This window comes from Pelobates fuscus, chromosome 8, assembly GCF_036172605.1.
Source record: "Pelobates fuscus isolate aPelFus1 chromosome 8, aPelFus1.pri, whole genome shotgun sequence".
NCBI classification, from domain to species: Eukaryota; Metazoa; Chordata; class Amphibia; order Anura; family Pelobatidae; genus Pelobates; species Pelobates fuscus.
Window position 1 is genome coordinate 33,876,103 of NC_086324.1, and position 15,187 is coordinate 33,891,289.

General features: G+C 35.1%; 1 protein-coding gene across 4 annotated transcripts; it reads right to left on the bottom strand.

Annotated features, from left to right (window-relative positions):
* Positions 1–1,007: 1,007 nt before the first annotated feature.
* On the bottom strand, positions 1,008–14,748 carry GCG (glucagon). Of its 4 annotated transcripts, XM_063428618.1 has the most exons (7): positions 14,662–14,748; positions 12,206–12,304; positions 11,046–11,207; positions 6,623–6,757; positions 4,172–4,285; positions 2,550–2,690; positions 1,008–1,574 (listed from the first exon to the last, which is right to left on the bottom strand). In XM_063428618.1, exons 2-7 carry the CDS (start codon positions 12,295–12,297, stop codon positions 1,553–1,555), a joined length of 666 nt encoding a protein of 221 aa, XP_063284688.1. In that variant the 5' UTR covers positions 12,298–12,304; positions 14,662–14,748; the 3' UTR covers positions 1,008–1,552. The 4 variants fall into 4 exon arrangements, with proteins under 4 accessions (XP_063284688.1, XP_063284691.1, XP_063284690.1 ...); XM_063428621.1 differs by lacking the exon at positions 11,046–11,207; XM_063428620.1 differs by lacking the exon at positions 2,550–2,690.
* Between the last annotated feature and the right edge of the window lie 439 nt (positions 14,749–15,187).

The following is a 15,187-nucleotide window of genomic DNA, read 5'->3' on the forward strand; positions in this document are numbered from 1 at the left end:
ATACATTGCAGGATTTGCAAGATATTACATGAAGAACGGTTCCTGGTGTCCAGGTGGCAGAGCTCATGGCCTGCACATCAGCTTTGTGCAGACCATAATATTTGTTTGCTCGCACTTCAAGCACTCGATGAAAGAGTCAGAGTGAATCAGCCAGAATTCACAGGCTCCTAGTCTTTCTCACTGAGTGCCAGACTGAAAGGAGAGATTACTATAGTCTGCACCAGATAGAGTTTTACTAGGGATTATTATTTTTATAGAGAACACCAGGGATTTATAATTAATCCCACTTGACCACTAATGATTTATTAACCCATACAAGACCATAAGGAAATCCTAAACCCCCCACTGGACCACCAGAGAAGATGTAAAAATGTAAACAGGAGAGGGGGCAAAACATTATTTTTTATCTAGTGTATTACATTGTATTGCAAGCAATTTTTTACAGAATACAATAATGGTTACGTAATAGTGTATGTCTGTCTGTCTGTCTATCTATCTGCTCTATCTAATCTATCTCGATTCTCTTTCACATGCTAATCTAATCTGGAGAAAAGAGACATATATACTAGCATGGGGGCACCAACTCCATATTAACATCTATAATATTACAAGCTACACGGAAATGGGGGGGAGGCAACTTTCCCTCTAGATTATTTAAAGTGGCCAAAGAGATGCAAGAATTCAAAAGGCTACAAAGTAGTCATAGATTCAGCAAGTCAGGACTATAAAATTCACAATAATGTTTAGCAAAGAAAAGATCAGGATGGTCAAACCTAATCAATTACTAGGAAAATCTACCCCAGAGAGTCACTAGACCCTTGAAAGGATAATATTATACTCAAATATTTTATAGCCATTAACAAATATTACCAACAAATACCCAGCCTATTACCAACAAAGACTTCCTTCTTCAATTCCTTATTTATATTAATCAAAGCTTACTCTCTCCAGTTCCCTATTCAACACCAACACATATTGCCCCCAAATAAAATGAAAAACAATCAATATGAAGCTTGAAAAACTTTATTTAAGGCTACTAGTTAATATTCAGAAAGCTTAGCATTTTATAATAAACATTTCAAACAGGGTAACCCATTTATCATTGTTTACTGACACAGTTGATTGGAGTAAATTCTATGTACAATTCAACTTCATAGAAAAATAAGTTATATTCTTTTAAATTTAAACAAGTTTTATTTTTCTTTCCTTTTTTTGTGGTTTTTGTCACTTTTTTACTGCAACTATTAGGGCAAGAAAATGGCACTTCTGGATTTAAGCCCTCGTAGCTCCGGCAGGACTCGCAAAGCGGTATTCAACAAGTCCGGCCATTACTAAACGAGTTAAACCTATCACATTAGATGTGCATTTGAAAATTATCTGTTCTTTGTGTAATCCCCCAACAAGAAAACACGATTGTAAATGTCATTTACTTTGCATGCAAAGCTATACTTTATGGCTTTATGAAACACCTGCTTGAATTTACAGAACACAAATTCAACATTTCCATGTGACAGCTGGGTAATTCCTTGTTGAAGGCAAGTCGATATGGATTTTATTGTTCCTCCAGTAGGTCTCTATGAAAGTAAAAACAAAAATATCTGTTAAAGTAATGCTACAACTCACTAATCATCATTTTTGTTAAAACCGATTTGATTTGTGTGTTTTTATTAATCATAATAATGCATAATTAAGCATAAACTTAATTGGATCACAAATAACCAAAAATGATTCCACACTGCAAATAGCAAAGTTCAAAAACGAGCAAATGTCCATCCTTGTTTCAAAAATCTGGTGATACACATTATTTCAAATACTAAACGTATAACTCCATTTTAATTAAAGTAATATAAAGAAGTCTCTCCCTCCAATCACCAGTCTATTACAAACAAAGTGAAAATCCCTTTTTCTTGTTCAATGCCATTATATATAATTTTTATCAAATTGTCATGTAAAAATGACATTTAACCAATACACAATTTTTAAAATCATTTAAAAAAAATTACAATATGCTTAGGCATTCTTAGTTTTATTGCTGAGACTATTGTCTTATTAATTATTGTAAGCATTAATTTTATTAAATTTTTTTTATAAAAAGGTAACACCTTATTTGTGAGCCAGGGTTGGACATTTACCAATAAATATAAATCGTTAAAGTATTCCTTGTGATTGGAAGAGTTTGATTGCTTACTCATTGCAAATTGTTGAGAATTGACAAGTGAATTAGAAAGTTGGGACCAAAGTAAGTTGGAGAATATTTTCCAGTTTAGCTATTCTGGTCAAATTATTTGTAATTTCTCAAAATTCCCAGTTTAGTAAATAAGTCAAAGTGAGTTTGAGTAATGGGAATGGAAATTAAAAATTGTAGGCTGAAATTAAAAATTGGAACACAATATTCAATTCAGCTATATTTCAAAGTTGGATATTGTGGCCTATTTGCAATTTCCCTGTTGATTTTAACTCTTAGTAGTTTAAAATCAAATTTGAATTATTTGGGAATTATTAGTTACGATACATTGTTGAGAAAAGCCTTGAAGAGCTTTGATCTTTACCTCTCGGTAACCTTGGTGTTAATTAACCAATCTAAGAACTCCTGTGCGGCAATAATATCTAGAACCTTGTTGACATCGTTTGTAAAAGTGCCATCAGCATGTCTTCTGTCCATTTCCTCAATGCTGTTCACTTCTGAGAAACTTTTAGGAAAAAGCATTTTGGCAAAACTTTACACGTGTTGAAATGTTTAGAAATTTAAAGAAAAACATGGTTTTGCAATTGCCAGTGTAAAATTGTATAAAATGTGTAAAATGTTAGGTTGATTGATTAATCAATAAATGTTTGCCTTTTCTTGAAAATAAAAACAAAACTTGGATCACACCCTAATAAATGTGATGTATGTTTACATGTATCCTATCAACGACCATTTGCTTAAAGCACATTCCATGAGTTTCCTCTTCTTACAATGTGCCATGTGCTGTATTTTACAATATATTCAGGAGCTTGAGATGATAGAATATATAATGTGAAAAACATTTGAATTGGTAAGTTTGTCAAACACAAGCAAGTTAAACCCAAAAGAAAACTTAAAGGGACACTCCAGGCACCCAAACCACTTCTGCCCATTGGAGTGGTCAGGGTGCCAACTCCCACTACCCTTAACCCTGCAAGTGTAATTATTGCAGTTTTTATAAACTGCAATAATTACCTTGCAGGGTTAACTCCACCTCTAGTTGCTGTAAGGACCTCCAGCGTCGCTAAAATCCCCATAGGAAAGCATTGAAAGCATTTTCAATGCTTTCCTATGGGGAGGTCTAATGCGTGTGCGCGGCATTGCCGCGCATGCACATTAGGTCTCCCCCGGCGGTAGCCGCACATGCGCAGTCGGTCTCTCTCGCCGGCTGACGTCGGCGGGGGAGAAGAGCGTGGGCGGACCCAGGACCAGCGCCGAGGGACATCCCTTCATTTATTTTACCCCTTCAGCAACCTGGGAGGGGGTGGGAGGGAGAGGGAACCTGCAGTGCCAGGAAAACGGATTGTTTTCCTGGCACTGGAGTGTCCCTTTAAACACCACGTTATAATGTTTGATGTCAGAAGTTAGGAGAAATAATAAATAATGTATTATATTTTTTATTCTTACATTGCACTCCAAGCACATGTGACCTAGACTGCCCAGAACTGTATAGGTATAACATTTATACCTTTAATGTTTTCTACTGATATGTGAATATATTTCTTTTATACATTATATATATATATATATATATATATATATATATATATATATATATATATATATATATATTCACATATCATTAAAAAACATTAAATATACAATTGTTATACTTAGAAAGTTCTGGGAAGACTAGGTCACATGTGCTGAGTGCAACTAGCCACCAGCACACAATTAGAAACAACCTTGAATGTGCCGTGTTTTAAGCAGGGACACTGCACATACATTTTCCTACCACCATGACCACTTCAAATCACTGAAGTGGTCATGGTGGTTGGAGTAACATTTTAATAAATGTGTTAATATGCAACATTATGACATCATATTAGTGAGTGACACCATATAATGTTAAGGTTTATACATTGATCATGTCAGTAACACAGTTCAAACATGTTCTTCAACAGGACCTAAAACTAATATTAATCATACAGGCTAATTATGTCTTACTTCCTTTTTGGTCTTCCTTTAATTAGCCAATCAACAAATTCTTTGGCAGCTTTTTCTTCCAAAAAGTTGGTCATATCATTTGTGAATGTTCCTTCTGCGTGTCTTGTGAATCTCCTATTTAAAAAAAAAATCAACAGAATAATACAAATAAAATCAGACATTTTTACAGAACAATTCAAAGTGAATTCAAAACGCATTTTACATATTTCTTTTACAGTACTTTTACATATTTTTCTTTTCTCTCTTTTTTTTTTCTCTTAAATGTAGTAGGGAAGTACTCATTCTGTTTAAAGGAATACTCTGGGCACCATAAAAACTGCAATGAAGTTGTTATGGTGCCAGGATGTCCTTAATGCTTTTTTACCCAAAGTTGTTAAACAATTCATGAAAAATGGTACATACGTATTTTTTGAGTGGGCATCTACTGATTAGAGTCTTAGAGTCAATCAGCAGCACTCCTGCCCAGCAGCAATCTGTGCGTCTTTAACCCCTTAAGGACACATGACATGTGTGACATGTCATGATTCCCTTTTATTCCAGAAGTTTGGTCCTTAAGGGATTAAACCAAATTGGATAAAACAGATCCCACTGGGGACAGGGAGACCTGGGGCTGGCGAACAGCATTTGGGGTTAAACTGTTTGTGAGCAATTTAAAATCTTTGGGTAAGATTTTTTTTTGGCCTTTTTTAAAATTCTTTATCTTTGTTGTGCACATATTTCACAAACAGCCTCAGTACGCCACAACAGCGATAGCAAGGTATATAGGAATTCAACATGCAGTACAGTATGTGACAATTGTTATTTAGGCACAATATTTTTAAGGTAAAAGATATATAAGCATTTAGGTCCGCCGTGTCCTAACAGCATTCAAGATATAAGCTGGCATCTTTAAATGGGGTTAAGACACGTGGTTAAAGGTTACCTAGGGTATCTACACATTTGTACTAATAGCATAGGAAACAAAGATTTAACTAAATGTGTGTTGATCAGAATATAGAGTTGAAAACCATTGGCATATTCAGCATGGCTGCGTCTAGCTATTTGCATGAAAAGAAAAGAGATTTAACTAATAACTTAAGCATAACAAACAGGTATATGGAGCTCTCTGCTAATCAGCTTATAGTGATCAAGAGGGCATCTTGAGGCACAATGACTAGATCTGTAGGTGAGTAAGTCCCAATTTGTAAGTAGTGTGTCTTCTCTGGCAGGTGAGTAATCTGTCAGCCCACTCCCAAGGCCGGGAAGCACAAGGCCAGTATGTGTAGGGTCTGATGATCAAGGACACCCTAGGCGCGGCGTGGATCATTCCTCCATGTCTGGTCGCTGGCTGGTATCTGCATGCCACGGACTTGGTAGCGCTTAGGAATCAAATCCTGCAGTGGAGGAGGGTGGCTGGTGGCTCTGTTGTACCTTCGCTGTCAGTGGTGGTAAGTCCTCGGTCTTTGTGCATGGTGCTTTTGGGTCTTGCGCCTTTTGGCCCCCGGCATTAGCGAGCTTGCCGGCATGTGTTGTGGTGTCAGCGAGGTGTTGTTGCCTGGAGAAAGCTTCCCTTTCAGCCAGGCCCCGCTCTCACGAATCTCCTCTCCAAGTTGAGGTGATGTGGACTGTGGACGTATCTCCACAGGGACCCAGAACCTCTCAATGAATTCCTCTAGCCTCCGCCAAGCTTGTTCCATGGGGCTGAGCTGTAACTGCAGGCTGCTTGTGTCCGGGTTCACTCTGCGGGAGAATAGTCGCCATCTTGTGTTTTGCGGTAGTGGTTTGCGCTGAGCTGCTGCAGCTGTAAAGGTCGTCATCAGCACGAATTGCAAGCTGGTGGGAACCGGGGTAACCCCCGCCGGTCCAGAGGGACTCAAACCATTGTGAGGTCTTTTAGATTCCCGTCTAGGAGGTCGTCCGTCCCTCCTGCCCGGTTCTCACTAGGCCGCAATTATCTAGCATCATATTTCAGTCCCTACGGGTCACTCGATCGCTCCGGTAACCATCCGGTAGTCATTCAGTACTTGTGGGTCATGTTTAATGTCAATTAGGCGTTGGTGAGCCCATCGTTTTATTAAGGTTTAAGAGAGGAGCTCACCAACCATGCGACCACTCAGTATGGCGGCCAAGCTCCGCCCCTCTTTGGGAAAGATTTTTAAGAAATATTATCGAAAGAAAAACCAAAATATTTTATTTATCATCTATGTGACTGTGTAATATATTTCCTTATGATTAAAATGCCTTATGATCCTAAATGATGCCCATAGGATCACAACTTTTAACCAAAGCAAAGTTCTGTGTTTTACTAAATATTCCGGATTTTAAGATGATAGGATATATAATGTGAAAAACCTTTGCATTGGTAAGTTTGTCAAACATAACCCCAAAAGAAAACTTAAACACCATATTATAATTGTTGATGTCACAAGTTAAAAAATACAATATATAATGTATTATATTTTTTATCCTTACATTTTCTTTGACTTTCCTTTTATCAACCATTCAATGAACTCTTTTGCTGCTTTTTCTTCCAGATATTGAGTTACATCATTGGTGTATGTGCCTTCTGCGTGCCTTTCATATTGAACATTGCGTCGTACAACACCTCTAGAAAAATAAACGTAAAAGTTAAATAATATAAAGTAAATACAGTTATTGAATGTTTGAGTCTTCAAGAAACAAAGGTTCACATTATGGGCTTAAAGGAAGAAATGGGAAGATTTTATTCAAGGCTGGGAACAAACACAAACTAATACAACATAAATACACGCACACAGATAATGATAATAATCACGTATTTTACAAACAAGCACAAATTTAGCTTTGATTTGGCTAAACATTCTATCTTTACCCGAGTTAAGGGAAAATGACCCAAGAGAAATATTAAACAAAAACTTAGACTAAATGTTATAGCTTTCTTTTGTATATGGATTAGAACAAAATCAGCAGGCAACATTTGTAGAAAATTGCTTTATTTAACCCCTTAAGGACCAACAATGGACTAACAAACAGCAGACTAGTTTTTAAACATATTATATCAAAATGGAACCCCTCCCTCCTTTAACAGCAGCTGGGCTGTATAAATGTGCAAATGCAAAACAATTAAAACATCCCATGTTGCCATTTAGACCTTAAGGGGTTAAACTCATTTTTTGGATGCGGCAGTTGAGAAACCTAAAGCTCTAACATTAAAATTGGTGGTAGAAAATAAATGTGATAACATTACTTTGTAATCGTTATGTAACAACCTCGTACACCTGCATGCAACACTTTTTCAAAGCTGACATCTGGGAACAAACTCCAGATTCCTGCTTGAGTAGGAAGAAGCCTATAAATCTCTCTGAGTTCTAAACACAGATTCCTGTACCTCTGTGGGAATCTTATGAAAAGTGTTCATTCAAATTGCTGGGGTTTTTTATGTAAAACAACCAGATCATGGCATCGATTTGACTCTGGAGTTTGAACTGCTCTTTGAAAGCTATCTATTCTAAGGAAGTCATTCTGATATCTTCTATGCAATCGTTACAGACTTTGACCACAATTATTTTAACATAGTGGTAAGAGATCTTAAGTGCCATAATAATAGTTAGATTGTTTTATAGGTTTTTATATAAGCTTTTCAGATAGATTAGGTGTTTGTAGTGTTACTTTAAATGCAACCATTTTAATCTCATTACAAGTCTACACTGATCAAACACATCATTAAAACCACCGGCCTAATATTGTGTAAGTCCCCCTTGTGCAGCCAAAACAGCGCCGATGCGTAGAGCCATGGACTCCACTAGACCTTTGAACATGTCCTGTAGTATCTGGCAACAGGACATTAGCAGCAGATTCTGGAAGTCCTGCATGGATAGGATTTGTTATTCTAGCACAGTGGTTCCGAACCCAGTCCTCAAGTACCTCCTAACATTCCAGGATTCAGGGATTATCCAGTTGTGTCTAAGGTGTTTTTAGAAAGAAAAATAAACAATTTAGACACAACAGGTTAATCCCTAAATCCTGGACTGGTAAGGGGTACCTGATGACTGGGTTGGGAACCCCTGTTCCAACACATCCCACAGATGCTCAATCATAGTGAGATCTGGGGATTTGGAGGCCAAGGCAACATGTTGAAATATTTGTTATGCCCCTCAGACCATTCCTAAACAATTTTTGCAGTGTAGCAGGGGCATTATCATGTTGAAAGAGGCCACTGCCATCAGGGAATACCATTGCTACAAGGGGTGTACATGGTCTGCAACAATCTCTAGGAAGGCAGTAGGTGACAAAGTAACATCCACATGAATGCCAAGACCCACATTTTCGCAGCAGAACATTGTCCAGGGAATAACATTATTCATTAGACCAGGCAACCTTCTTCTATCGTACTATGGTCCAGTTCTGACACTCATGTCCCCATTGAAGGCACTATTGGAAATTCTAAATGAAACTTACATGAAGTTTAAAAATTAAATCTCTATTTACAGGAAGTTTTTAGGGAAGCTGTGTGAGTCTCAGACAGGAGAGGTGTGGCTAGGGCTCCATAAACAAAGTGATTTAATTATCATAATCTCAGATAATTAAGTGAGACTGCAGAGGCTTGATCTATACAGCAAAACTGATTCATTAATCTTAAATTCTTTTGTGCTTATAGTTTCCCTTTAAATCCTAGAACTACCATTTTTATATGTTCCATGTTGTTATGGATTTTATGACCCATATAACCAGAGCAAAACCTATGCAACATGCTAATCGAGTTTACAGTGAGGATTCTACATATTTTTATACTCTTGAAGAGAATATATCTGGCACATTGCTATTATATGTTCTTTCAAAGCCATATTATAAAAAGAATCCAAGGCTGTTCACTAGAATAGGAATTCTAGAAATTAGACAATAGAACTGTATATTGTAGCCCAGAAAAACAAGCTGGAAAAATAGCTAAATTTGAAAATGTTCATTTTACAGTCTTGGGCTAAACACTGAAGTTCCACTGTGAACTGTTCGTAAATCCCAGGATAGAGAATAACCTTGAATTCGGGTTGAAAATGCCTGAAAAAAATCTGTTTTAATTTAGCATTTTAGATTCCCTGTCCTTATAAATTGCTTTCTATAAATTATACGGTTGCAAAATGAAGCAAGCCTTAAAGCCTATATAGTTTATAAAATCACATCGGTTTCTTACAAAATAATATAAAACATCCCATAAGCCTGCCACTGTTCACAAATTTTGTGAAGTCCTTATCTAGTGATATCTAATATTTAATTATAGTTGTTGGTGTATATGTTTGATCAAATTACTGCAAACGGGTGAAAAGCATTCAAGATACAACTGCACATTTTTTGTTATAATCCTTTGTTACTTATAATGTTAGTTACGAAGGTAAGAGGAACAGGGGGTTGGTTCCCCCTTCAAGAGGCTCTTTGAGCATAATCCTATTCTGAACAATCCATATGCTTTAACACTAGCCCAAGTGAGCAACAAACATTTTTAAAACAGATGGACACATGTTTCAAGGCAACGCATGCTCATGCCTGGATTCAATTATATATCAAAGAGCCCTAGCTAGCTGTGAAGGCCAGATACATTTGTGAGTATATAAGGAATTAAACTCGCACCAGGATTTCCTTGGCTTTCATAACTGAAATCATGTTAAAACCTCTAAAATCTATGGCGGTTTCAGAATATTATACTCCAAAATCAACGATTAAAGCATGTATGTATGTTAAAGTTTGGAGTTTTGTTTAGTATGTGTTTTGTATTGCAAGCAGCTCCGCATCGTGGAGAAAGCAAGTAATGAGATAGGCAGGAAGGGACAAAACAAAACAACACAACAAAAGAACATAATTGCCATTAAAAATCAAAGCTCTATTGTGATTGGCTGTTTGGTGTTCTCAGCCAATCAAAATACAGAATTTAAATCATGGTTATTTAATAGAAAAGTATAAGAATTAAACATGAACACTATTAAAAAAAAAACAGTTTCTTCGACATATTTCATGCATGGATTCAGATTCCATGTATATTTGACCTTCCTGTATTTCCTATTTTAAATGAATGGTAGTATTATAAGTATTCCATGTATTATAAGTATTATAAGTATATAACCTAGACCAGGGATAGGCAACCTTTGGACTACATCCCCTATAATGCTCTTACATCCATAATGCTGGCAAAGTGCCGAAGGTTGCCTATGCCTGAGCTAGACAATGAATTATCCTGAATATCAGGATAATTTATTCATACTATATAAAGAGTCACCTGGAGAAATTCAGGTATCAACCCAATTATACTAAATGTCTACATTACCTTATCTGGGCTACGTTAAAAGATTGTTTTTTTTTTTTGTATTTGATATTCTACTTCATAAAGTAACAGAAAATGTCACAGGAATACCTGTGATATTGGTAAAATTACTTAGAATATTGAATGAGTTTCATTGTCCATCCCTAATGAGATTAAGTTTAGTTCTTCTATTGTCTTGAAAAACATGCAATTTAACTTTCACAACATTACATGTAGCAATGGAAATTGTGTCTAATAGTTCATAATTCAGCCCCCATGAAGCAGAAAATAGAGAAATACTGCCTTCATCAAATTTTTGAGATTGACAATTTGTGCATTTTCCAACTTTCATTTGCCACACAGATGACATCAAAACTAGTTCTCTTAACTAAATTTTTTTTTTTTTATATTTCCTTCTGCAATTAAAATATACCACCCATCTTGGTTGTTATAGGTAACATAACACAGATTTATACTCATCTGTATCCATTCTGAAAGAACATGGACTGAAACGAACAAACAAAGAGAAACATCTGAATCGGGGGACAAGGTGAATTCAATGGAAGGGACCAAGGTTTCATTATTTGAAACAAAGGTACACTCAACAGTTGACTCTAGAATTCTTACCCGTTTCTTTTTGAGTTCATTAACCACTGGACAAAGTCTTGAGCCCGCCTGGAATCTAGGTACTTGCTGTAATCACTAGTAAACGTGCCTTGTGAATGACGTTTAACTTCATTGAGCTGTTCTGAATCATCTAGGGCTTCATTCCTTGCAGCTTTCACTGATCTGCGTATACAATTTTTTATTTGGAATTTAAGTAACTATTATGATTACTATGTAGATCAGGATATATTCCTCTAACCTTTTAAGAGAAACCCAATTCCTAAAAAATCCTGCTGTTTTTCAACAGGATTCTTGGGGGGGAAGGGGTGGAGGGGAAGTATACGTTTAATTTCTTCCACACAGAATGATTACAAAAAAATACAAGAAATATGTTGTTAAAATGTTAATGTTTTCAGAAATCTTAGCTTTTAGTTTTAATAGGTATAATTGACAAATGTTTTATTGCTATAGTAATGGTTTGCTACAATAAAAATTTTTTATTGTATTAAAACAGTTTAAAAGGTTTAAATGGCACTAGAATAATTTGTAAAATTATGCAGAATTAAAATATTTAGCAAATCCGTGTTGATTTAATTTTTTTTTTAATCTGCTATTTACACATCTTTTTCTAAGCTTTATATTTTCTGTTATGGCAATATGGTGTTTATGTCATTAAATAGGATAGTATACATTCTCATTGGGAGAATTCACAAGTAGGTACCGGTACCTTGCCTTTTAATGTTTTCATCCCTTAATTGTTCCATAAAAAGGTAAGTTGATAAAACCTTTGTAAAAACATTGGATTTGTTAATAAAAATAATACTTTGAAGCTTTCTGACAAAAGAGGCCTGGAAATTAAATCAGTTAATATCATCATACACTGAAATATGTTTTCAGTAATATTATTATTTTTTTTCAAATGGTACATGAATTCTGCGTGCACGATAAAAATATACTACAGTGTAATTATTGAATAATTCTGTGGAATGTTGGAAACATCACTTTGCTAAATCTAAACTTGTTAACATGCTTCGAGTTATTATGAAACGCTTACCAAAATGCTTACTGCTAAATCACATGTCACATTTATCGCAATACTTACTGGCATGATTTTTTTTAATTAGAAATATTATTTTTACATCTTATATCCAGAAAAACCTTATTGGTTTTTCTAAACGTACCTTGATTTGTCTTCTGTTTCTTGGATGGGGTTTTGCCAGCTTCCTCGAAGCAACATAAAAAACAGTCCAACTATATAATAAATGCTCCGCATGATGAATCTGTGATAAGTGAAATAAACACTTTTTATGTTATTTTAAGTAGCAGATGCTTCATTGTAATGGTTATTGTATTATTTCCATCTGTTATGAGACAGATGCTTATTTTTCTTACATGTAGATGACATACGTTGTGTGTGATGTCAACAATGTAATCAGTGATAAACATAAACAAGGGTTCAGTTATCCCATTGGATCTAGAATCCCCCCATAACTGTTCAAACTCAATACAACAAATCTACAACACAGGAACAGGTGATGATGTGTGTAATACGCCACCATGTAGCACAGGAATAACTCGCTCTTCTGGAAAATAGAGTTGGTGAATTGATACATTGGATAGCCTTCCAGTGGTGGAGCCAAACTGCAAATGTTTTGGGGAAAATGGGTCATTAAATTACAAGGGGTATATTTTTTTTACTAGAACGTCATACTTTATATAAGGTTTGTTTAGTTATTGTTGCAGAGAGAGTGGACTTTATAAGAGGAAAGTAAAATGGTTGTCCGGTTCCAACCTTTTTTTAGAATGTTTTCTAGAATGCATGATTGCAGAACCACTCATTATATCGAATTAATAGACTGCATGGAATGACAATTATGCCAGAAAAAGGTACTTCACTGTTCAATAAAAATATATTTTCACAACACATGTTCCAAGGAGTAAAATTATGAAGTGTAAAGAATCTGATAAAGACTTGAAGAACTTTGTTCCTCAAATTTACGGAGGAGCTCTACCACATAGGGATTTTCATTCTGCCTTCCCGCACCCTACAATAAACCTATTTCTATTTGGGTTTTTCACTAAAGTGGGAATATTCCAGAGTCAAGTGAGGTACTGCAATTTAAAGCCAAAAATAAAATGAACAATCAAGTTCTTCTAAGCCAAAGCAAACAAAATATGTATAAGTTCTAAATTGCAGTTATTTCAACATTTTCCTATCTAACAATTCCTGGCTAAGTGACTAAACCTTGAGCCATGATCATGGAGAAGCCTTGTTTTTGTGCTGGTTTAGAGGCAAGTTTAAGGTTTTTAGGGCCAGGCTGCAACTCAGAGGCCAAACATTTTAATGTGCCTTGCGACTATTGCAGTGGCAAGATACTCTAAATTGGACGGTGCAGATGATCTGCTGGCACTCTTATTACACAACATTTTCCAAATGATTCTACTAAGATGGACCTTTTTAACAGCATATAGCTGGCTCTTTTTTTTTTGTGATTTTCATTTTAATGTTTGATATACCACTGTCAGTTTTACTTTTAATTTTTTCTGTCTTGTTCATTTGATCTGATTGTAACATTTTATTGCACTTCTGTTTTTATTGTCTGATTACCACCTGAGTAGAAATTATTAATCCTGTTTGCCTCTTCTATTTGCTAAGCCTAGCCAATCTTCTCTTACATACAGTGAATAATAAAACTACTTTTTTAATATTGTATTTTAGTTACTGATGACCACGTTTTCTCCTTAACTTTTATTCTATGACAATATCCCAATAGGTTTACTCAGCAAACAAAGTTAGTGCCATGGACACTGAATTTTTTTTTAAGTGAACATTCTCAAGCTAATCTAAGTTAAAAAAAAAAAGGTTCATCTTTGATTCTTTGCTCTACTTATTTATCAAATCAACACAACTACCCGTCATGAATAGAGCCCAGTGCCTTCTGTGTTCTGTACTTTTTCTCAAAAAGTATGTTTTTTTTGCAATGGTTAATTTGTCATTCCACAACAATTATTTTTGCAACGTCAAGCAGTGATTTTAGTATGTATTATTGCAATACATATTATAGTAGAATTTGCAAAGCGAGTTGGGTGCAATATTTGAATATTTGGATGATAGAAATTGAGCAGAATAATTCCCAAACGTTTCATGCATTTAAATTGTACACATAACTGTTGAATAGTGTGATCAAATCATATTTTAATTTTTTTTTTTATTTCAGGGAAGCTGATTAGTCTGCAATTATTGAGAAGGAACGAAAACTTGGTATGAATATTTTTTGGTGTGGTCTTTATATGCATAATGGTCTAAAGGTTTCTGTAATAGTGAGATGTTATTAAACCAGTGGTAAGTCATAACCACAAATTAATACAACCCAATTAAATTCAATATATTTGCAGATTACTTTTTGTAATAGTATTGTATAAAGAAACACATTAACGAAGTGAAATAGAACAGACAGAGAATACGTTAAAAGTAGATTTAAAATAATGCAATGGTAACGAGTATAACTAGGATATTGATTTGTAAAATCAAGTGCATGAGACATTTTAGATATTTATCAAAAAATATATAAAATATAATATTAATTCTTATTAAAATGCTATGATTTGTTTTGTAAATCCAAACAGAAATACTTACTGTTTTGTGTGTCTCTGAAGATGGATAAAATGATGCTTCTTCTTTAGTTACTTTCCGAACTCTCTTGATGTTGATGATAAGACCAACTGTTCATCCTCAAAGCATTTTATACTCTCTTCAGCTTCATTGAGCAATGTGAGAATGCATTATGTGCATTATGTCTGACACAGATGATCACATGGTTGCCGTTGGTTTTAGCGTTTCACATATGATTGACTGCTTTTTGCTTAATTTACACATTAGAGACGACTGGAAAATCATTTTGAAACAATTGCACACGTACAAACACTTCCTTTCTAAAAAAGTACAGGTATAATGCATTGGCAGATGAAGAATGATGTGAACTGAATATTATTTAATTATGCCATGTCTGATATTGGATTGTGTGGTCATTGACAATATTGCTTCAACATTGATTTTAAGATTACCAGTGATAGAAATTATTGCTACCATTTAAAGTAATTTACTAACATTCTACTTAGTAGCATATTTTTTATAAAAAATATTTATTGTTCCTTTGGGCCAC